This window comes from Cheilinus undulatus, linkage group 10, assembly GCF_018320785.1.
Source record: "Cheilinus undulatus linkage group 10, ASM1832078v1, whole genome shotgun sequence".
Taxonomy (NCBI): Eukaryota; Metazoa; Chordata; class Actinopteri; order Labriformes; family Labridae; genus Cheilinus; species Cheilinus undulatus.
The window spans coordinates 33,739,925-33,764,079 of NC_054874.1; the positions used below are offsets into that span (position 1 = coordinate 33,739,925).

Below are 24,155 nucleotides of genomic sequence, written 5' to 3' on the forward strand. Positions count from 1 at the left end.
TCACACTGGGGCATTTACTGGAGTTCTGTGGCTTTATTAACATAACAGAGATCCTTTCTAATTTTTTTCTGCTCATTTTTAATTCTTTAGTTAAAGGGGGAGGGGCCTCATATTGGTCTTTGCCCTGGGCCTCCAAATGACTAAAACCAGCCCTGCTTCACACCTGCAGCTCTCCAGACACATCGTTTCATCCTGTCTTATTTTGGAGCTTTGGTTTTATATTTCTGCTCTTTTGACAGTATTTATGATCATTAGTGCATCAAAGATCAAATAAAACACCCACGTTTGAACAACTTTCACTAGATGTTAGATATGACGTTTTCTCCACGTGTGATCCATGTGAGTTATGCTCGTTGATGACGCGCATTGGCATAATTGTCATAAGATCTGGGTGTGAGAGAGCATCAGCAGGATGTGGCTGGAGAAAAAGTTAAAACGAGGGAATGGGAAGCTTCACTTTGAACAAAAGACAGCAGACCTAAATGCAGAGGTTGCGCTGGATTTTTTTGTTGTCCATCACTCCTTTAAAATCCAGCTGGATCCATCCTGACACAGAGCTTCATATAGCACATGCTCATGCATCATAGCGCTGAGACAAGTTGGAGAGATGGAGAACAACTTTTTAATTCTGTCTCTGTTATGACCTGCGAGTAGGTTACAAACGTATGCCTTTGTCTGTTAGATTTCCATAACTGATATCATGGAAACTACGGTGTTAAAGTGAGGTTTCAGAGAGAGAGAGAGAGAGAGAGAGAGGGTGGGGTGAGTGAGCAAGACAGAATAAAGCAACAGGCGCTGATCTGAATCATAATTCACCCATCTCTCTGTTAAATTTCCATGGTTGATATCCACATGATAAATGAGCAACGTTTGGTGTTTAAAGTGAGGTTTCAGTGGTGAGCAAGTGAGGTGGAAGCAGCGGGAACTGTTGTGAATCATCGGTCACCTTGGACACATACGAAATTCTGCATAAAATTGAACCTGTTACAAAAAAAGAAAAAAAAACGGGAAATAAAACAACAATTTTGGCATCAGTGTGCAGACATGATTAGAACAACATGAGACAGGCTCACTGTGCAAAGACCTCTGCATGCCGACCTGTGTACTGAGACGCCTGTAGCAGCAACCTCTGTGCTCTGTCAACATGGAGACCGATGCACTTTCATTTATCAACGATGTTGAGATCAGTGAGAGAGCCCACTGGCTACAAGATTTTTAATAGATTAAATAACCTCCTTGATAGTCCATGTGTGCAAAATGGAAAAGGTGCATCCGTCTGTCTGTGTGCGCTGAAATGCAGGCTCATCCTCATCATTCCAGCCTGTCAAAATGACGGAGAGCCTTCAAAATTCTCCAACATCCTTCAAAAAAAATCTGTCAATGACGGAGAATATTCGGCTAACACGACCTTTGCCTCAAAAAATGAGCTTACTGAAGATGCACCACCTGCGGACTCTGCACTCTTCTCTCACACACGCTCCTCTGTCCAGCGCATCCGACAGTAATGATATATGGATTTAAAATGATAATCATTTAAATTTGGAAGTTAAAGCCTGTCTTCTTCGTGTGGGAAGCAGATTTATTGATGTCACTTACCATGAATCTTTACTGATGACAGTGTTTACCTTCATAAATGTTTTTAGTTAAAGATTTTTTTTTTCAAGTAAGCCTTAAAAGAGCCACAACTGGTCACTAAAGAGCCAAATGCGACTTACGAGCAGCGGGTTGAGTATCACTGTTGTAGACTAAGGCCTTGTCCACACGGAGACGAAAACGATATACACTCCCCTCCAAAAGTATTGGAAAAGTGGGCCCAATTCCTTGTTGTAAACTGAAAACATTTGGGTTTAACATCAAAAGCTGAATATGAGACAAGAGATCAACATTTCAGCTTTTATTTACAGGTGTTTACATCTGGATCTGGTAAACCACTTCGAAGATAGCATTATTTATGACAGAACACCACATTTTTAGGTGAACAAAATATTGGAACAGACAGACTTAAAACAGATCAAAGTGAATAAGACTTATATTTAGTTGCAAATCCTTTGATTACAGTAACTGCATCAAATCTGTGACCCACTGACATCACCAAACATTTGTATTCTTCTTTTGTGATGCTTTTCCAGGCTTCCACCACAGCCTCTTTCAGTTGTTGTTTGTTTTGGGGGGTTGCTCTCTTTAGTCTACTCTTTAGCAGGTAAAATGCATGCTCTGTAGGGTTAAGGTTTGGTGATAGACTTGGCCAGTCTAAAACCTTCCACTTCTTGCCTCTGATGAACTCCTTTGTTGTTTTGGCAGTGTGTTTTGGGTCATTATCTTGCTGCATGATGAAGGATCTTCCAATCAGTTTGGTTGCATCTTTCTTTAAACTGGCAGACAAAATGTTTCTGTAGACTTCTGAGTTCATTTTGCTGCTGCCATCATGTGTTACATCATCGATGAAGATTAATGAGCCTGTCCCAGAAGAAGTCTTGCAAGCCTAAGCCATGACATTACCTCCACTGTGTTTCGCAGATGAGCTTGTATGTTTGGGATCATAAGCAGATCGTTTCTTTCTCCAAACTTTAGCCTTTCCATCACTTCAGTAAAGGTTCATCTTTGTCTCATTAGTCCATAGAACTTTGTCCCAGAATGTTTGAGGCTTGTCTCTGTACTTTTTTGTCAAATTCCAGCCTGGCCTTCCTATTCTTCTTGCTAATGAGTGGTTTGCATCTTCTGGTGTAGCCTCTGTACTTTTGTTCATTAAGTCCACTGAGAACAGTAGATGGTGAAACCCTCACTCCTGCCCTATGGAGGTCATTGCTGATGTCACTAACAGTTGTTTTAGGGTCTTTCTTTACAGTTCTCACAATATTTCTGTCATCAACTGCTGCTGTTTTCCTTGGTTTATCTCTTCGATGTCCATAACTGAATACACCAGTGGTTTCTTTCTTCTTTAGGACTTTCCAGATGGTTGACCAATGTTTGTGAAATGGCTCTGATTGATTTTCCATCTTCTCTCAGCCTCACAATCTCATTTTTCACCTATAGACAGCTCTCTGGTTTTAATGTTGGTTAGTCTGCACAGGAAAAACCCAAATCCAAAACAGAGTGTAGACATTCACATTGCTCACATGAAAAATGGGTGGGTTCCGATAAAGAGTGCTATCTTCTAAGTTGTATGTCAGAGCCAGATGTAATACCATAAATAAACGCTAAAATCTTGATTTCTTGTTTCAGTTTCATCTTTTGGGGCTCTATTTTCGTGGCGCAGTGCAGGGTGGCGGAGCATGGCGCACCCCGCGCAGTGGTAATTTCGTCCGGCGCACCGCCGTGCGCAGCCAATTTGGCAATTTGGTAGACCGGGCTGTGCTGAGATGGGTGTGGCGGCGCACCAGGGGGAGGTGTCGACACATTCAGCTTGGCACAGTGACAATTTTGTGCCAAAACACTGCGCGGAAGGTGCGCTGAAAGCCCACCAGCTCCAACCTGGTCCATTCTCGGCGCAGGCGAAGCGTGCCCGGTGTAGTGGTAATTTGGCTGACAGGCGTGCAGTGCCCACACGTCACCAAAACCTCACAGGCAGGTTTCCAGAGTGTCAGGCACATTTCATTGCAATAAACAATCACAGCAACCACTATTTAATGTAACCGTCTGAACCAGCATATACATTTGTATCTATATAAATTATCCCATCACATCTGATGTCAGATCAAAGATGTTTGTCATGCGTAATTGAAACTCAACCTGATGGTGAAATTGGCACCGCGCCTTGCCCGCAGCACATTTAAAGGCAAGGAGAGGCGTTCATTTGATTGGTGAAGATTACACTCGGCTGTGTTAAACCCACTCACGCCTTCTCTCCTCCCTCTTTGCCACTTGCACTGGTGGGAGGGACGGAGGCGTGAGTGCGCCGCACTGTGCCTGACTGCGGCGTGCACGAAAATTGCAAAATGCCCTGGACACACCCCGTTGGCGCGGTGCAGGCGCGATGCAAGGCAGGTGTGCTGCGCCTGCGCCTGGTCTACTAAAATAGAGCCCTTGATGTCAAATCCAAATATTTTCATTCTACAGCAAAAGTAAAGGTATTGGACTCACTATTCCAATACTGGAAATGTATTTCTGTTTCGTTTTGAAAAAGTTTTCTGTAAAAAAGGGATCGTTGCAGGAAATGTTCACATAAGCACGGAACCACTGAAAATAACTGAAAACCCTGTGTTATATATGCCAAGCCTGCCAAGGAAATGCACCAAAAGAGAGAAGAAGATTATTGAAAACTGCCCAAAATTTTCTCCTGGTTGCCCTTCTGGTTGTTTTCTGCAGTGGATTTAAGAACATCTGGTGTATGCTGTTCTTGGTGGTGGAGCATCAGATTTTCCTGTTAAAGCCATAATAAGCTCAATAGCTTCTGGAACACAAACACAACCCTGTAATCTGCCATATTTGTCTTGGTTTGACCCACGTATGCAGCTTAAATGGACCTTGCTATGTATGACGTAATAGTTTCAAGAAAGATGCAGGTGACTGTTCACATGGAGACGAAACCATAAGGCTTTATGGATTTGTTCACTCTTGGACCTGGTTTCATAAGACTGCAGACTTGACAGATGTCCAGAAGACAGTCATTGACACCCTCCACAAGGAGGGTAAGCCACAAAAGGTCATTGCTAAAGAAGCTGGTTGCTCACAGAGTGCTGTATCATAGAAAGTTGAGTGGAAGAAAAAGTGTGGTAGGTAAAGGTGCACCAGATTAAAGTAATAACCGCAGCCTTGAGAAGATTGTCAAGCAACATCCATTCAAGAATTTGGGGGAGCTTCACAAAGAGTGGACTGAGGCTGGAGTCAGCGCATCAAGAGCCACTGCGCACAGACAAATCCTAGACATGGGTTACAAATGTCGCATTCCTCGTGTCAAGCCACTCCTGAACCAGAGACAACGTCAGAAGCGTCTTACCTGGGCTGTGGAAAAAAGAACTGGACTGTTGCTCAGTGGTCCAAAGTCCTCTTTTTTGATCAAAGTAAATTTGCATGTCATTTGGAAATCAAGGTCCCAGGAGGAAGAGTGAAGAGGCACAGAATCCACATTGCTTGAAGTCCAGTGAAGTTTCCAAAACCAGTGATGATTTGGGCTTCCATGGCATCTGCTGGTATTGGCCAACTGTGTTTTCTGAAGTCCACAGTCAACGCAGCCATCTACCAGGAAATTTTAGGGCACTTCATGCTTCTTTCTGCTGACAAGCTTTATGGAGATGCTGATTTCATTTTCCAGCAGGACTTGGCACCTGGCCACACTGCCAAAGGTACCAAAAGCTGGTTCAGTGACTATGGTGTTACTGTGCTTGATTGGCCAGCAAACTGGCCTGACCTGAACCCCATGGAGAATCTATGGGGTATTGTCAAGAGGAAGATGAGAGACACCAGACCCAACAATGCAGATGACCTGAAGGCCGCAAAGCAACCTGGGCTTCCATTACATCTGAGCAGTGCCACAGGCTGATCGCCTCCATGCCACGCCACATTGATCCAGTAATTCATGCAAAAGGAGGCCATACTTTAGATAGATAGATAGATAGATAGATAGATAGATAGATAGATAGATGTCCTTCATTTGTCAGATATGGCCTGTGATTATCCTAACTTCTACCAGTCATGTACCAGTTTCTAATGATCGAGATTAACCTAGAATTTCTACAGATTTTATACAAAAAATGGGTTTTAGAATTAAGGATAGGCAGGACTGAATGTAAACCAGGCCTTTGAAGACAAGTGTGATTTGGTGCTGTCACACTAAAAATAATAGATAGTTTTAAAGTACTTTTGACAAAACTTTGAAGTAGACCAATTTCTGACAATCCATCACCAAATGTTCATGTATTGATAACTATAATCACGGTTTCAGATGAATTGGATGCTAAAAGGGCTCAATTTCATGTTGAGTTATATTGACTAAAAATTATAGAATAAGAAATGTGTAAAGGACCTAATGTAATGAAATATAGTTAGTTAAAAAGTCTAAAGATAGAAGTGTGATATATTGTACAAATGCTTCATAATAAGGAGAACAAGCCGGACCGAATCAAAATTGACATTGTTTTAAAACTCAGAAATGTGGAATAATCCCATGTAAATAAGGTAAATAAATTGAAAAAAAAAATATATAACACTTGTATGAATACGATGAATTTGAGTTTGAGAAAATGATGTACCACAGAAATTACAGACACTTTATGTTATAATTCTTCAAAAACAATGCAACCAGGGTGTGACCTGCAAGGACAACAAACACATAGTCCAAACTAAGAAGACAGAAGGGTGTTTTTTTCTGGATATTTGTACTTGGTCATCTTTTTCTCACTCATCAATGCACAATGTGCAAAAAAAAAAAAAAAAAAAAGCCCTCTGTCAGTTTAGATAAGAGAAGTTTAGAAGAAAATTGCATTGGACTCCATCTCTTTTGTATGCATTCACTTTAATTTTCATCCTTATTTGCAGCAATACTTTGTGCCCCTTCCCTGAAATTATAATACTAGGAACACTCAACTGAGATTGAGTGTCAAAAAACAATTGGGAATAAATGTTAGATTTACAGCCCCTGTTAACTGGAACAACTTGACTGTTTATTTTAAATCTATGTGTGTTTGAGATTGCTGCGTATTCTTACTTTGAGATGGAATGCTCTTGCCTTCATCAGTACTGTTACTTCACCCATTTGTGATGATTTATGTTTTTCCAGTTATGCTTTATTTTGACAGTGGAGGCCACTTTGGGCATCACATGGTTGTAATGCTCTCTTTTACTAATGTAATGTCTTTGTGTGTGTACCTTCTTCTTTTCCCTTTTTGTCTTTTATTTCTTAATGTATTTTCTTTACTGTTAAGAATATGTAATCCTGTTGGTATGATTATGTTGGGGCACCCTCAAAACCAAGATGGTATATCTCAAGGGGTTTAACCCAACCAAGAAATTACATGAATTACATGATTATTCAATCTGACAGTTCTCATGGTCTTTGCACTGCTCATAAAAAGGCAGAAGGGCAAAACAAACAACAACTTAATCAAGATATAGAAGCAGTTCACAGCTCACAAACTATATATGTGTATATGATTTGTTAAAGATAAAAACAAGAAACTCTTTCTGAATTGATATTTATGTTGGTCTTTATTTGGTCTCCCTGTGATTGATGACTTTTTTGTAATGCTAGTTAAATATTAGAACCCTGATAAAATATTAGAATTTCTTATTAGTTCTCATTTTGTTTTGCTTATCTATTTCAGTATGGTAATAGTCAGAGGTTAAAAAGCATATCCATTAAATTACTCACCATAATCAACCATCAATGCATTGTTTGTTGATACATGCTTCTGAGTATCTGTAGTTTTATGGAAGAGGGGATGAAGCCAGAGACTGTAACTTCTTACTTTCATAATTCCTGCACCATCATCATATGACCCTATTGACTCCAAAAAGGCCTGAACTCTAGCAGTAACATATTGATGGCGATTAAGTCACAATATGCAGATCATCTCTCTCTTTGTAGCTGGTGAATTGTGCTGTTTCTAATCCCTCATCTTTCTTTCTCCCTGTCTCTCCTTGTCTTCTATCTGTTATTATGTTCCCCTTCTTTCCTCCTGCTGTATCTTTAACCTTCCCCACCTACTTTCCCCTCTTATATGTCTTGTTTTCCCTCCATCAGGTGTCCCAATGACTATTCGGGGAACCGCTGTCAAAACTCCGTCATCGACAGTATCCACAGTATGTCCATTTTCTCTTGTCTGTCTTCTTCTCACTGAGATGATGCATGCTACATTGGAGGGGCTGATCTGAGGAAGTATTCTGTGTGTATGCGTATTGGGGTGGATGTTTGTGATGTGTGGGATGGGGGTGTGTGGGTGTGTGTGCGGGGTATGTGTGAGTTTGCATGCCTCTGTGTCCATCCCTTCTTTCACTGTCTCCCCTGGTTCCTCTGTGGTGCTTCTCTGGTCACAGTAAACAAACAGTTGCTTCAAGACATTTTTGAATTCCACAGTCCACTTTATACTGGTATCTGTATACATGGCCTCTTCAGACTGTTCCAGAGATCTGCTCCAAAAGAAACAGAGGAGATAGAGTAATTATAATCATTAAAAATAATTAACATAATTACATAGATTGCATTTATTGGTACACCTTTCTTTACTGTAGTCCATCAGTGCCATTCACATTCCTAGCAATAAAGTTTGAAGTCCTTAACAGTGCCGCTCTTATAAACACAATTTTTTTCCAAGTGTTTGAGAGAAAATAGACTAAGATGAACAGTAAAATAATTTTTGAGTGCTTTAACCATTTATTATTCATTAATAGAAGCTTGAGTATGTCCAGTGTCCAAATACTTTTGTACTTTAAAAGTGAAAAAAAGAATGACAATTTCAGTTAGGTTATGTTCAAAATTTTAAATCTCAATTTTAATGTAGAAAACAGTAACCTATAGTGATGCATGATAAGTATTTTTTTTGAACCGAGACCAATAACCGATAATTTCCTACTCCTGATGGTCGATAACTGATAAGAACCAAAACATTTTTTCTCAATTGCTGATTTAAAAAAATAAGTTTGCTTGATGTGTTTATGCACATCTAGGGGTAACAAGGGGTTAATATGTAGTGAGCAAAGATATTTATAACTAATTCTAACTGACATCGCTCGTGTTTACATCAAAAAGCAAAGAACTATTCTAACTTTACAACTGTTATTTTTTTAAACATTTATGTAACAAAGTACAACATACACAAACAACTGACAGACGTTTTCCCTTGAAATGAATTGAAGTCAAGTGGTCAAATCTGACATTTCAATCAACTAAACAAGAATTCAGCTGATTTTTGCCAAATCAGACAAAACCAATTGATAACAGGCTGTCATGCTGAACAAATGGAGATGTTTGGGGTTCTGGATTTTTTTCTTTTGGCTGCATAAGTCAGAAATAAAGACAGTTGTTGTTTTACATAAAGATTAAAAATATACAATGACAGAAGTCATATCAGAGACAGGTTAAAATGTAAAGTCCACCGTGGTCTGTGCTGTTCCTAATGTGGATCAGACTGAATGAAACCACATCAAACATAGCAGGCAGGGATATGTCTATGAAAGCAGCGATGGATCAGGAGACTGTCAGACTGATTTGGTCATTTATTAGCGTTGCACCTTTTGGCTCTAGCAAACTTTTGGTCGTTTCCGATGCCTTCTGAATTAACACTCTGCCTAGCTTTGGCTTGGTCCTAATGCCCGCGGCCTGCTACTGGCTACGGCACTTTTTTTTTACGTCATTAGGATGAAGACTTTTAAGTGACTTATAAGATCTGTTGTGTTAAACTTCTTGTGTCAGGACTTTTTTCCTCTCTTTGTGATCTTTGTGAGGCAAGTTTTACAAACACTGTTGTGTTATCCTCCTCGTACATACTGAATAATTCCACTGTGTTTTTAGCTTCTTAATGCTACTTCTTCTTCTTCTCTGGTGTTTAACAGCAGGTCATGTACTGCGGCGCCATCTACTGTGTCAGAATGTAGTCTCGTGAGAAAGAGAACAAACACCTTTATTATCGGTGGATTTTATCGGTTAATATTTTATTATAGGGATAATAAAAATATGTAAAATATATGCACTATCAGGCAATAATTTATCGGTGCCGATAGTTATTGTGCATCCCTGGAAAGCTAATCCCACATTTAAGCCTTAAGCCAATCATTTATTATAGGTCATTTTGGTGGACAATAGAGGAATAGAGGTTGCAATAAGCAGAGCAATCAGCCTTTTCCCTGAGCTCCAACAGTCCTTTCCTTTATGCTCCAAAGGGCAACATGGTTGCAGTATTTTGTTAGTGTAAACTGTCTGAATTTATAATAATTTTAGAGGTCCATGGCAGACATTCCTTATTCAAACAGAGCCTCAACACACACATGCAGCTGTTAGTTGTCTCTCAAAAGATGTATCTCATCACTGTTATAACTAATATATAGTACCAAATATACAGTAATGTAAATAATAAAAACCACAACATATTCCCCCCATATATCTCACAAGAGATTTTTTAATTGATCCTGACAGGACAAAAATTTAAATTAGACACATCATATAGGACTTCCGTGATACCACGTAAAAACAAAACAATAGGGCTTGGGAACCAATATCATGTTGCATTGCATTATGGAGCATGGCGGCCATGTTGGGGACTATGATAGTAAACAAACAGAGATAGAAAGTGTTTGAAAGAGATTGATGCAGCTCTCAGATAAGCAGCTTTGTTAAGCAGAAGGAGAGGCAGCTTTTTGGTTTTGATCCTCCCCACCTCTGGAACAAGCTTCTAGAATACCTGAGGTTTGCTACAACTGTGGGCTCATAGATTGAGGGTGAGGAACATCTCTGTTTATTGTACCTTTAGAAAAAGTTTGTCAGTAAAGTTAGTTTAATTATCTTGTCCCTTCTCTCGCTCTGATGTTATCGTTGCAATGCAAATTTGTTTTAACATTTCAGATTTTGAATATTCATTTACTTTTATCTAAATTTTTTCAAATGCAATTTCTATTGACACATAATATCCATCAAAACTTAATGTGAAGGCTATAAATGGATACAAATCGATGTAAGTATGTGTAACATTTTACTGACAAATGAAAGAAAGACATTTAAATAAAAAATCATGTATTTATGTACTCAGATCATGTACTCTCAGTGCCTGAATGAACTCGCCTCTTCTGCGTAAGTGGACTGAAGACAGTTAATGTCTATTTTTGTTATCACTTATCATTTTACTAAAATGCAAGAAAAGAAAACAATGATAACATGACGGGGAACGCTTGCTCCTGCAATACACTGTTAAGGGGCTGGATGAACCGCGGTAGCTGCCAACATGGTTGGTCTCCCACAAAGCATTGCAGCATAATGACACAATCCCATTCCCTATACCAACACAAACATTATCACCAACACTTTTGTTGTTTAATGGCGCTAACATAAATGTGTAATGCTAAAATATTGTAACAGTATGACCAAATTTTATGTTACTTTCAATTAATGAAAAACAAGCAATATGGAGCACCACATAGACAACTATGACATTCCACTATTTGTCTAAGCATCATCCCGGCATGCCATCTCAGCACTGTGGTACGATGTAACATGTCAGTAGAATACATGACAATTAGAACAATTAAAGCAATTGCTTTTTCTTTTACATAGCAATGGTTTCTATATCCAGATGTTGATCTAACAAGTCTTGAGATCTGTAAATCTCACCAGCATTCTTTTTAAACTCCTAGCTTAACTCACGTTACTACTCATAGCTATCACGATGTCCCCTCAGTTTTAGTGTTTTTTTAAATGCCAAGCCATATTCCTCACTTCATACAATGAAAGTTTATTTTTTGTTGCATGATTAATGCACACACATTCTGTATGACCCTCAACCCATCCTGTAGTTTGTGAGCAGAAATGGATGAAGGACAGAGACTTTGGAATGACAAGTTCAGCTTTAAGATCATGCCAGATAAGACTTAAGTTGATTGCACTTACTGTCAACGTGAACTGACGGAGTTTGTAGAGTCTTAAATACCCCTTACCACCTGCGAGCCAAGCACACCACCAATACAGAGAGCCGCCCCCCACGAGCCAAAGGCAGCCCATGCTGAATTGTTTTCAATGGCAAGAGACAAACTTTCAACATTGGTTACTAAATGGGTGGCTACAGATAGCAGGCCGATTATTAATATTGTGTAGGAATTCGCATCCAACGACTGCACTAATGAACTTTCTTTGATAAACATTATTGTGAGTAAAATACTCCAAGTCTCTGGTCATCATGTACGCTTTCACTGGAGACTTGACTTCTCCCAGTAATCTGTAGTGCAATTCTGTATCCATTTTTATTATCTCTTTTTTTGAATCATCCTGTTTCAGGCCCTCTTGGTGGAAAGGGGTGTGTCTGTGAACCTTATTGGCCCCTGTGTGAAGTTGAAATGATATGCTTTGTGAAGGGTCCAGTGGTAAAACTAACTGACCATAGTGGCGTCAACCCTGGGCTTCTCAGGCTTGAGCCCTGAATGTTTTTCATAGTCCCAAACATTAAAAGAACCCATTTTTCATAAGTGGAACTGGTGGGTGGAAAGGACAGGACCGTTGTTTTAGTGAAGATGGAACCATTTGTTTACAGCTGGAGAGCATATTTCAGGTGCACATGCACCAGGTTTGCCTGGTCCGTGGTTTTCCCGCAGAATTGGGATACTTTTTATGTACTGCCATGGATAGATTTTTTTGTCTGCGGGTTGATCGACCCCATTTTGATATCTTGTGTATGTGTATTTACAATTTAAAGCAGAATTAACTCCTTTATTTACCCTCAAATACAACTAAATCAACCAGCAGAGAAAGAGGAAAACACAGAACATGGCACACAACCAAAGATTCGCTGTGCCACACTGGCACATAGACATACACATCACACACGGAAGCAGCACACCTGCACGCACACAAGTAATTTATGTGTTATGGCAGAGGTTTTACTATTTTAAAATTCAGCATTGGGCTTGGGGGGGCAAGGTTGTGTGTCAGTTTTATTCCCGACTCTGGACTCTGGGCTTCAAATGATTCCTTTCACTGCCAGCATTGTTTATTTGTAAGGTTAGACTCCTATGATATGACTATTTCCTCTATTTTGACCTTGACCAAATTAATCATGTATGTAGAAAAGGAGCTGGAAAGTACACTCAGTGTGACATTAGAAAGCTTTGATAAATGTTAAGAAAACCGAATAAATTACTTTTTGACATCAGCAATCAGAAAATGTCAAAATTTGTTTCTTATTGTTTGGTTGGAAAATCTAAATGTATCTTTAATTGCAGTAATGATTAACTTAAAGGGCTCTTTCTTTTGAAATAGGACAGCTTTTTTGGTCAGCCGTACACATTGCAATGTCTGTGTCTGAGTAAGTAAGTAAGTCAGTAAGTAACTGACTAAGTGAGTGACGCTAATTTATTAGCCTTACAATACAGAGTTGCATTTGCTTGTACTGAATGCTGGCAGTGATGGCTGCCTCCACTGTGTTAACTAGAGCCATACATACAGAGTTGTGCTATATGGGCAGGGTTTACTTGTGCTGAAAGCTCTCTAATGGCTGCCTCCACTACTCTAAATACCTCAGATATAAAGCTTTAGCCTCCGTTTCACCAGAACTGGGCCACATTTATGTATGACAAAGAATAAAACAACCAAATACAGCAAGCTTTTCATGTTGGGAAAGATGTTTTCATTCCTCTTCTGACCTGCTTTGGCATGATTATGTGATAGTTGAGAGAGAAAAGGTAACTTCTTGTATGAATGCTTGTGGACAACAGCTGCTCGTGTAGCAATTAGCTCTGACTAAGTCACGGCAGCACTTTGTCAAAACTGGACATTCCTTTATTAAAATCAGTGAAGACAGCAACACCAAAAGCTTTCTGTAACAGAAAGGGTGTTTTTCTCTTCTGCCGACCTGCTTCGGCGTGAGTGTGTGATAGTTAAGAGGGAAAGGGCTGCTTGTTGTGCTTGTATTTACGGCTGCTAGACAAACATTAGTGCGGCCTTAGCCAGACCAACAAATTTCTTCACTTGCACCGTGATGGCCAGTCAGCATGTAGGTCCTCCAGGGACATGTTTCATATATGAGGTAGAGAGGGGAGAGAACACAGGAAGCCACACAGACCGCTGTTACAACACTAAACAAAAAAACAGAAAGACAGACAAAGGCCAAGACAAGTGTTTTAGTGTTTTGTTGACACTATCATTGAGTCTTATAATGCATGTACAGCCTATACTCATGTGTATATATACAGTGCTTAACAAATTTATTAGACCACCTGTCATAAACATGAGAAAACATGAATATCTTAGAAATCTTTCAAAAACTTGTTTAAAGCTAAACATTTTATTGTTATTTATTTGGCAAATAACAAACTGAAACAACTAAGCAGTCCTTTTTCACACATAATAACCAAAAAAATGTAATATTTTGTATGGCTTCCTTTGGCCTTGATAAAAGCTTGCATTCTTGCTGGCATTGTTCTTATGTACTTTTCGACAGTCTCTTTTGTTATTGAGTTCCAAATAGTTTCTAGCTGTTCCCACAGACTTGCTTTAGATTAAACTTTTGTGTGATTTGAATCTACTAAATCCCAAATTTGTTCAATAGGATACAAATCCAGACTTTGACTTGGCCAGTCCATCAGTTCCAATACTCCAGATTCCTTTTTCTTGGTCAGATAGTCTCTGCACAGCTTTGAAGTATGCTTGGGGTCATTGTCTTGTTGGTATATGAACCCACGGCCAATCAGATTCAGTCCAGAACAGATTCCATGAATTGCACTAAGATGTTGTGGTAGACGTTCTTGTTCATGAAACCGTCAATTTACACTAATTTGCCCATGCCGTATCCACAAATGGAACCCCATACCATAATGGAATCTCCACCGTGTTTCACTGTGGGTGCAATGCATCTGGCATCAAATCATTCTCCAGCTTTTCTGCGGACATAAACATGACGATGCTGACCGAAGAGTTCAAACTTGGACACCTCCGTCCAGAGTACCTCCTTCCAGTCATTAACAGTCCAGTGTTTGTGCTCCCTGGCAAATCTGAGGTGTTTCTGGATGTTTGCAGGCCTCATTAATGGCTTCTTAGCAGCTATTCTTCCCTTTAAGCCTTGTTCCGTCAGTCTTCTGCTTATGGTCATTCTGGAGACTTTCTCAGATTCTGGTCTTCCTTCTGTCTCTAGTACTTAAAATCTTGAGGTGTCTGACATCTGCTTCAATTAATATTTGTTTCCTGCCTCTTCCTTGGTGCATTTTGTAAGTACCAGTCTCTGCAGTTGACTCCAAAGCATACTTGACCACACTGTGAGAACACCTTGTCTTTCCCTATTTGTCTCAGAGACCATCCAGCATCATGAAGTGCTTTAATGCAGACTCTTTCATTTTCAGTGAGTTCTCCACATTTTACCATTTTGAACAGGAATGAGGAATTTCAAACTGAATTCACCTTTTTATATCCAAATTTGAGCCGGCTCACTGGGCTTCTCTGAGAAGTCAGAAATTAATCAAGTATAACATTCAACCTGTAAAACTAATTTTTCTGTTCAGTTTTTTTTGTAAATCAGTAAATTTGAAAATTCATGAATAACATTAATAATAATATTTTAGCATTAAAAATATCATTTGGGTTAAAGAGCTTCTACTTATTTGTGTATTGACCATTGCAGAAACATAAAAAATGAAGGCAGTTGTGGCATAAACCTTACTTTGGGTGGTGGTCTAATAAATTTGTCGAGTACTATATACGTATATACATATAAATTATTAATACATAAATGACCGAGTCTGGTTTCCTCTCACAACTGCCTGTCTAAAATAGATAATAAACAAACAAAATAGACAGGAAATGTACATAATCCGGTTATATATATATATGTATATATATATATATATATATATATATATATATATATATATATATATATATACAGTGATTAACAAATTTATTAGACCACCACCCAAAGTTAGGTTTATGCCACAGCTGCCCTAAATTAACAGCACTGGTAATTATCAAAATCATTTTTTATTTTTCTCTAATGGTTGATACACCAATATGTAGAAGCTCATAAACCGAAATGATAATTTTAAAGCTAAAACATAATTATTATTGTTATCCACGAATTTTCAAATTTACTGATTTACAAAAAACTGAAAAAATAGTAAAGCACATTATTATTTCTTGATTAAAATGTCAAATTATAGTTATTTACTTGCATTCCTGAACCCCCCCCAAAAAAAAGTTTTAGTGGTTGAATGTTATGTTTGATTAATTTCTGACTTCTCAGAGAAGCCCAGTGCACCAGTTCAAATTTGGGTATATATCCTGTCCAAAATGGTAAAATGTCAAGAACTGACTGAAAATGAGAGAGTCTACATTAAAGCACTTCATGATACTGGATGGTCTCTGAGACAAATATGACAGGTGGTCTAATAAATTTGTTAAGCACTGTACATATATACATACATATGGAACAGAGCAAGGACACTCCTGCACTTGTCTTGGCTTAAGGACTGGAAACATTGAGAGCAGCTTTGCAGCTAACAAAATCTACCTAGCAGCAACTATACAACTCTGATGAATATGCTTTATTTTTTCATTAATTATAACCTAAATCTTAATTTGGGCAAAAACAGGTACTCCAGGGGTACACACAGCGGCTCCTGTGTAAGAGAATGAGTAACACTCTCTCTCTTTCCCATTTTCAAACTCTGTCCACTGTCCTATCTACAGTGAGAAGCATAAAGGCCCCAAAAAATAAATCTTAAGAAAAAAACATTCCCAGTTTACAGAATCTGTTCCAAGGCCTGTTTAGTATCCGCTGGTAGCGTCTGATCATTTAGTGATACCAGATATAGAAGTGGGTCTGTATAAAGATACAGTATCTATGAAGTCTGCTCTTGTGTATCCTCACTCATTGCTCCTCAGATCGGCCTCCTCTCTCCTTGATCCTCTCTCCTCCTTTCAGTAATAGGAGCTTTGGCACCATCCTTATAATGGCAGATCAGAAACTTCTGGTTCGACTGAGGAGCAAGGAGACAGCATTTAGGAGAGCTGAGACACAGGGCAGGTCCAATCTTGTTTTTTTTAGCCCAAGGACATTTGGACAACAGTTATCCTGGTATTCAGATATTTTCTTATCTATAGTTTTTTCTTTATGTGTCCTGCCTTCATACTAAGCCAAGTTAATAATCTCTGCATCTAGATTCATATTTACTGTACAGTTAAGAAAGCCATATCAATATCTTCCTCCTCTTCCCCATATGCATCCTTATGTGCTGCACAAGGATACATTTGGAGTATTTTTTGACACTCTTATGATTGCTTTGGCATGAAACTTAAAATAAAAACATATTGTAGGTTTTTGAATTATGATGGCATTACTGGATCTCCCAAAACATTTAGAAAAATGAATTGTGACTATGCAAAAAAGTTTTCTCAGTTTTTTGGCCACACCTCCACACAGAAAGAAAATGTTATTTTGCCTTCACTACAACAAGCAATCAAGGGTATAATGTTAAGGTATAAAATTTGCATCTTCATGTTCTGAGGGTTGTTGGCATCAATATAAAGAGCTTTTTTCCCAACTCTGTGCTTTCTTGTTTTGCTGTTTGTCTTGTCACAAAGTTTCCAAAATGAGTGCTGCCAATTGGTTTTACATAACTGGGTGTAATAGTTTGCTACATGTTTTTGTGTGGGTGTGTGTGTGTGTGTGTGTGTGTGTGTGTGTGGTGGTGGTGGTTGTGGCGGGGGGGGGGGGGGGTCTGCCTGCTTTTCAATTAGTTCAAGACATAAGGTAATTTAAAAACATAGTCAAAGTAGTCAAAGTTAGCGTGGAAAGACTATTGACTTTTTCTCTATTTATTACAAGTAATGCATGCATTGGAAAAGAAATGACAAATGCTACAATGATGTCTTTGCAAATCATTGGGTTTTAATTGTAATGTATCAGAAGGGGTATTTTAAAACTCTGAGGTGCATTTTCTCATTAGTCCAATGAGTTACCACACCTACACCCCCTCCCCCCCCCCATTTTTGTTATATATTTTTTCTAATTTTGTTACTTCAGAAATAAGGTCTAGTAAACATAGCATTATGTGATGTGGTTTCTTCTTATGCTGTCTTTGTCTGTCTGTCTCTGCATGCAATTTCTTGCCTGTTTGCTTATCTTTTCTCCAGCTTTTTTGCTTTTTCTCCCTATTCTTTGGAGTTTGTTTTGTATCCTGTCACTTCTGTAAGTTACAAACCTGAGGCTTTTTCTGTCTGTTAACAAACACAACATGACAAATGCCATGGCTGACATCACTAATTACCTTATTTTCTGGTGCAGTGTATGCAGGACTTGACAATAATATATCTGCTCACCAGTGGACATTATTCCTGACACTATCTGTCTCTTTCCTTTTACTGTCTGCGCTGGCAGAGCTTCTCAGAATTGAATTTATGGGTATGGATCATTATTTTTCATTTTGCTTTGCTTAAAGCTGTAGTAGGTAATTTTTGGTAAACAACACTATTTTTCAAAATATTCTATTTGGATCAAATATAAACCCATGGACAGCTCCTGGTAAGACAAGTAAAATGAGACTTAGAGCGAGATCTCTGTGTTTTCCTGTGTCTCTGTATTCAGCAGTCAATAGTCACCCATCGCTCCCAGTATCACTGACCAATCAGATCCACCTCTGACTTCGCTACCCTGATTGGTTGAGGGGTAGGGCTTACTCCCTTGCCCTAATTTGTTGTTTAGCTCGTCTTGCTCTGTGAACATGCACAAGAAGTCGTAAGCATTGTCTATGGTGGACAGCAATAAACCATGGAAGAGAGACAAGATTCCAGTTCTTCTTTTGGCCCAAACAGCTACAAGCCTACCAATAACAACATGGCTAACACAACCAAAACGCTTACAGGGAGGAGGACTCAGCAAGAAATAAAATGAAAATAAACATCGGCACAGCATATGACTGGTGGAGGATGCTTCGGGATCTGAAAAGTTTTAAATCAGATGTGGAGCTGACTACTTCTCTCCTAGACAGGTAACTGGCTTTTTCTTTTATTTGCTGTGTTGTCTCGCAAGGAGGAATACAACTCTTTGTGTAACTGTAAAGCTGTTGTATGATATGGCTTTGCTGAGGCCTGCTAGCCGGTGTCACTGATTAAAGAGGTAGTGAATACTTTAAGTATTTGAAGTGTTTGATTCAACTATGATAAAACACATCAATGCTCATGCTATTTCTGACATAAAAATCTGCATTTTATTGCTTTTATTTAGCTCAAATGGACATCTGCTTTGAAAAATCTTTTCTGAAAAGGTGTGGCTTATGTGACCTTTCTACATCACTAACTTTATATAAAAGGTAGAATGTGACCGCCTCTAACCAACTTTACCATTCAGAGACCACTCCGATTCTCTCCTACACCTGCACTGCCTCGGCTCCGGCTTTAGTAACACCAGTGCTGGAGCCAATGGCCCAGACAGGTAGTACTCAGGACCACCATGGTCCACCACCACACTACAGCCTTCTTTAAAATCCTCTACCTCAAAAGATCGCTCTGAGGCAGTAGTGCTGCGGGACTCTGGGGTCACTTTCTTGCAAGGTGATGTCCCTGTCACTCTCACCTCATTTGGAATTTCCCCCTCCCTCCTCTCACAGCAGTCCCTATCTGCAGGCTTGCAGGCAGCAGTTTCAGGACTGCAAGTTCATCACAGGTTAACACAGTCAGCACGTCTTTCTACTCTACTAACCAGCCGTGTTTTATCAAATCCCTCAGAAGGTTTGTGTCAGTTTTATGAGTATAACCTTCCCAAATGCTTACAATTCATAACCACAACCATCCCGTACAAAAGTATTCCACTTAAGACAACAATTTTCATGGCATGTCACCTCAGTTTGCATTGTTTTTTACAGGCTCCTATATTTTCTCTCTTGGTATTTAAGTCTTTTAATGTACTTTTTGACACCCCAAACATATATCTTGTGGTGTTAATGTCCCCGCAAGACCAATAAATTGTTATAATAGAAAAAATGGGCAATGTAACAGCATTTTCAGCGTTGTTTTAAAGGTAAATGCAAACTGTCAGAAGCCACACCTCCCACACATCTGCCTCACAATCACCAATTAATTCAGCACCAGTTAATCTGTGACACCGGCAGTGTAGCATAGCCTTGTTCACCAGTGGAATGTGAGGCCGGCTGAGTTACGAGGCTTTATTGCCAGAGGAAATACAGGGCTTTCTGTGTATATATTACACCTGGTAACAAGCTTTGTTCATGGGGTAAAACCTGAGCTTGTTGGGTATATCATAGCGTGTAATAAAGCTTCTTTGCTGGGTGAAGTTCAGGGCTTATTGTTTACATGTTACACCGAACAAAGAAGCAACATTTCCAGGGGGCTGCTTTGCAACATAGTGTTCCTTCCTGGCAAGGCTTCTGGCAAAGTTTCCAAGTCATAAATTAGATGAAGACAACCTGTTTTGTATTGGCAGCTGGGAGGAAGACTTAATTTGTAGTTTAGTTTGTAAAACATTTTTTACCTGCTAATCAGGGAATACCAGGCTTTATAATATCCTATGTCTATCTCAGTAGCTTGCTTAGCATGGATGCTGTTTTAAATTTTATGACTGAAAATGTAACACTTCTTGGAAAGAGGAGTCACTTTCAACTCTTTTCCTTTTTCCTCATTTTCAATTTCCAAGTACCATTATATTCTGATATGGAATAAGTGACAATGAATTTACTGCATCCTTTTATTGGTCTGGAAACAGGATATATTTTAATTTACATAAATGATTCCATTGTTGTCATCACTGCATGCACTGGATCACTGGATGTTATAAGCCCTTTTTCGTTTCGTTAAGTTAAATATAACATTCAAAGGTTCTATTTTTGACACTTATAACATTTTGTTCTTTCAACCATATTTAAATGTGTTCTTTCAGCAAGAAGTAATTGTGCTGAACCAATGTAAAAGAAGTATGTTGGCTCAACGTAAACAGTTGTGCTGGGCCAACATACTATGTTGGTCCAACTCAGCTGATTTACATTTGCTTAGCACAATTACTTCCTGCTGAAAACATATTTAAATTAGGTGGAGAAAGTTTCCATAATTTAATTATGTTCAGCCAACAAAACAGTTGTACACTTGGCCAACATAACATATTTATCTTAAAATTCAGAGGTATTTTAAACACAATGTGAAGTATTTTACATTTAAAACTTGCTACCTCACATTTAATTACAATGCCATTAAGAAGTGTCTCATAGGAATTAAGGAGCAATGAGATAGACACAGAGTAGAAACATGGCCTAAACTTGCAATCTGCTTTTTCTGAGTTGTATAGATTGCCACAGCAGCAAGTGACCAATTTAGCAGACAACTACACTCATGGTGCGGAAGTGTTAAACTTCAAAAACAACAGCAATTCAACAGAAACAAGAGCAAAGGAATCCCAGCAGTGATCACTGTACAACAGGCACTAACTATGTACAGCTTAACACATCTAAAACATCTAAAACACATCTAAAATACATGTAAACACTCTGCACAAGAGCATGATGGGAAAACTCTGCCCCCCGGATTAAAAATGGCAGTGGGCTGACTCTCTACTGAATGGATTAAGACTGTCAGATAACTCCAACACTGAAGGACATTTAATCTGAATGGAGTTAAAATTACACTTTTAGTGTTAAAATCAACCCACAAATGTTTAACCCTTTTCTGCTTACCCATCCTTCACAAGTGGGCCATGCAGATTTGTGACTCATTACTGCTACCTTCTGCTCAGGAGTAAGTGGCAAAATAGATTTGCTTTACTGACAGGTTAGTATTACGTTGACTCAACGTAATTGGAATGCGTATATTTGAAGTTCTTGTATTTATACTAAATGAAAATGATATAATCACATTCAGCCTTTGAACGTGATTAATTATGTAGAAACTACAACATACCATTTTGTAAATGTAGCAAACAGTGAGTTTGTTTAAAAGTATTTCAGCCCTCTTTGAGATAACTTAAAGGGATACTTCAACATTTTGGCAAATTCGCCCATTGCCATATCCTATATATGCAAGCTGTTTTTAGATCTGGGGGGACCAATATACCAGCTGCACAGCTAACGCTATGTTAGCAGACGGTATTTTTTGCTTTCCCTCATCAAACTCATCAAATACACAATCCAACAACTCTAAAATGCTCTCATGGACAAGTTGTGACCTGTACATTCACCATGCTATGAAAAAAATCATGGAACATTACGAGACAGAAATGTTTTAAAGTTAAATGCAAAGCCGGAACTACACTCCAGACATGGCTGCTGCACCCTGTCACTCCACCCAGTGGTTTACTCGAGAAATAGTTCCGAGTATTGGCTTCATGTGTTGTAATGTTACATAATTATACGTTATTATTTCATAGTGTAGTGAATGTGCAGGTCACAACTTGTCCACAAGAGTGTTTTGGAGTTGTTGGATTGTGTATTTGAGGAGTTTGATGAGGGAAAGCAAAAAATACCGTCTGCTAACATAGCGTTAGCTGTGCAGCTGGTATATCGGTCCCCCCAGATCTAGAAACAGCTTGCACCGACAACTAAAGGAAACAAACCTATTACTAAGACTATAGGAATTACAGCAATGGGTGAATTTGCCAAAATGTTGAAGTATCCCTTCAAATACTTAATGTAAAAAAAAAAAAAAAAAAAAACCACATACATTAATTTTACAGGAGACAATTGACAAATTTAAAAAAAGTTGAAAACCAACAAATGCATATATATTTTAAGTTATCAGAAAGTAATATATATTTATGAAGTAAACATTTCCTCTAGTTCATTTTTTGAGTATATTTTGATTTCTTTTGTGCTTTTCATTTTTGTTTAAACAGGACAGGTGGTGCTCTTCAAAAGAGTAATGATCGGATGCGCTCCTAGCATTAAAACTGTACGATACCATGGATGAAGCTCAAACTCCTGAAGATGTACCCCCACCTCCAGATCATGCACTAGTCCACTGCACAAAAGATGTAATAGGAATAGCATTCATTGCTTGTCACAATTGTCTGACTACAGCTAGTGGTGTACCTGATATTTTGCACAAAATTGTTATTTATTTTATCTAATAAAATACTTTTTGACCATATCTTCTCTCATCTTTCATGCAGCATTGCACTTGGTGATTTATTGTACAAAGTGGCAGTTATTTCTGACATAAGAGACGATGACAAGAATGTTTTAATAATTATTTGATGAGTGGTCTGGAACAAATAAATTGAACACCTATTTATGATGGACTTTTTTTTAGAGTAAAAATGTTTAAACCGCACATATTTACATTATTTACAAGTATAAGAAATAGGTAAAAAGTAAAAAAATTTTAAAAAATTCCAGTGCTGCACATAATTCTGAATAAAACACAAGATACTTGTGCCCTATAAAGAGGATCAGCGCTCAGTGAAGAAATCCCTAATCCATTACTATTTGCCTACAAGTCAACCCTGCAGACTGGTGGGTTGTAAGAAACCTGCACTTCAGCAGGGTTGTCAAGTGGGAACACTCATTCATCAGTGTTTCGCCCAGTTAGTCTCACGACACCTCCAGAGGGCTGAACAGTGATCTCCAGCATCCCAGAGCCATCACCCTCCATGCCAGCTCTCACCACCCACTATGCCAACATAGAGACATCATCTTACTTACATTACCTCATGGTCCACACAGCCTAAACAGCATGCCACCTTCAACAGACCCAGGCTCCCTACATGCAAGCTCGAGGTAGTGACAATGCTGATACTACCTTCCTTAACACCACTTATGATTACAGTGCAGCAATTATAGTACAAACATTACACATAACTAAGAGTAGAAAACAAAAAATGATTCGAAAAGAGAGAGATCAAGCTTAGCAATAGGGTGGGGGAGGCAGAGCTAAGGGTGTGGTACCCTGTTGTGGGCTAACACAACACCTCCACCTGGCATGGCTTTGCACTCTACCTCCCCCTACTCCCTCATTTTCATGAGGGAAGAGAGAGAAGAGAGTGGATTAAATGAAAGTAACGGATAGAGAAGTTAAGGGGTTTCGTCAAATTTCACTTTTGCCCCAGCTGACATTACTCCTCCTTATCCAAATCCAATGACTGGCCCAAGCTGCGTCATCTGACATATCCTTAACTGTCTAAATTCTGTCCCTGCACTCCAAGCTCTCTAAGTAATTAAACAGCTGATCTTGCTACAAACCCTCTTCACCTCACTCCTACTCGATGAGTCCTAACGTTCCATCCTTGCTTTTCAACTCCTATATCTGCATGTCTCAACTTCTTCCTTTCATATGCTTCTTCCACAGAATCCTCCCATGGAGCCATCAGCTCTATAAAACAAACTATACGCTGACTGGCAGACTATACCTCTTTGTCAGGCCTTAGATTGGTACAAATTATCTCCTGTGGCACAACAAGCTTCCCTCCCAAATCTACCAGCCTCTCCCAGTCCTTAGCACCCTTCAACTGGCCTGATTGATGCCTCCCTAAAAACCTGCCTCCTTTAACTTTCTGTCTGTCTCAGACAAACTGAACTGTCCTTGCTCCCTGACTGCA

The 24,155-nt window shown here is 39.0% G+C and overlaps 1 protein-coding gene across 1 annotated transcript in view; it reads left to right on the forward strand.

The window, feature by feature from the left end:
• The window catches only part of LOC121516067 (pro-neuregulin-2, membrane-bound isoform-like), a 204,387-nt gene that overhangs the window by 94,089 nt on the left and 86,143 nt on the right, over window positions 1–24,155 (forward strand). The window contains exon 5 of the mRNA XM_041797131.1: window positions 7,679–7,737. Within this exon, the coding sequence (XP_041653065.1) occupies window positions 7,679–7,737 (59 nt within the window). The remainder of the gene's footprint in view (window positions 1–7,678; window positions 7,738–24,155) is intronic.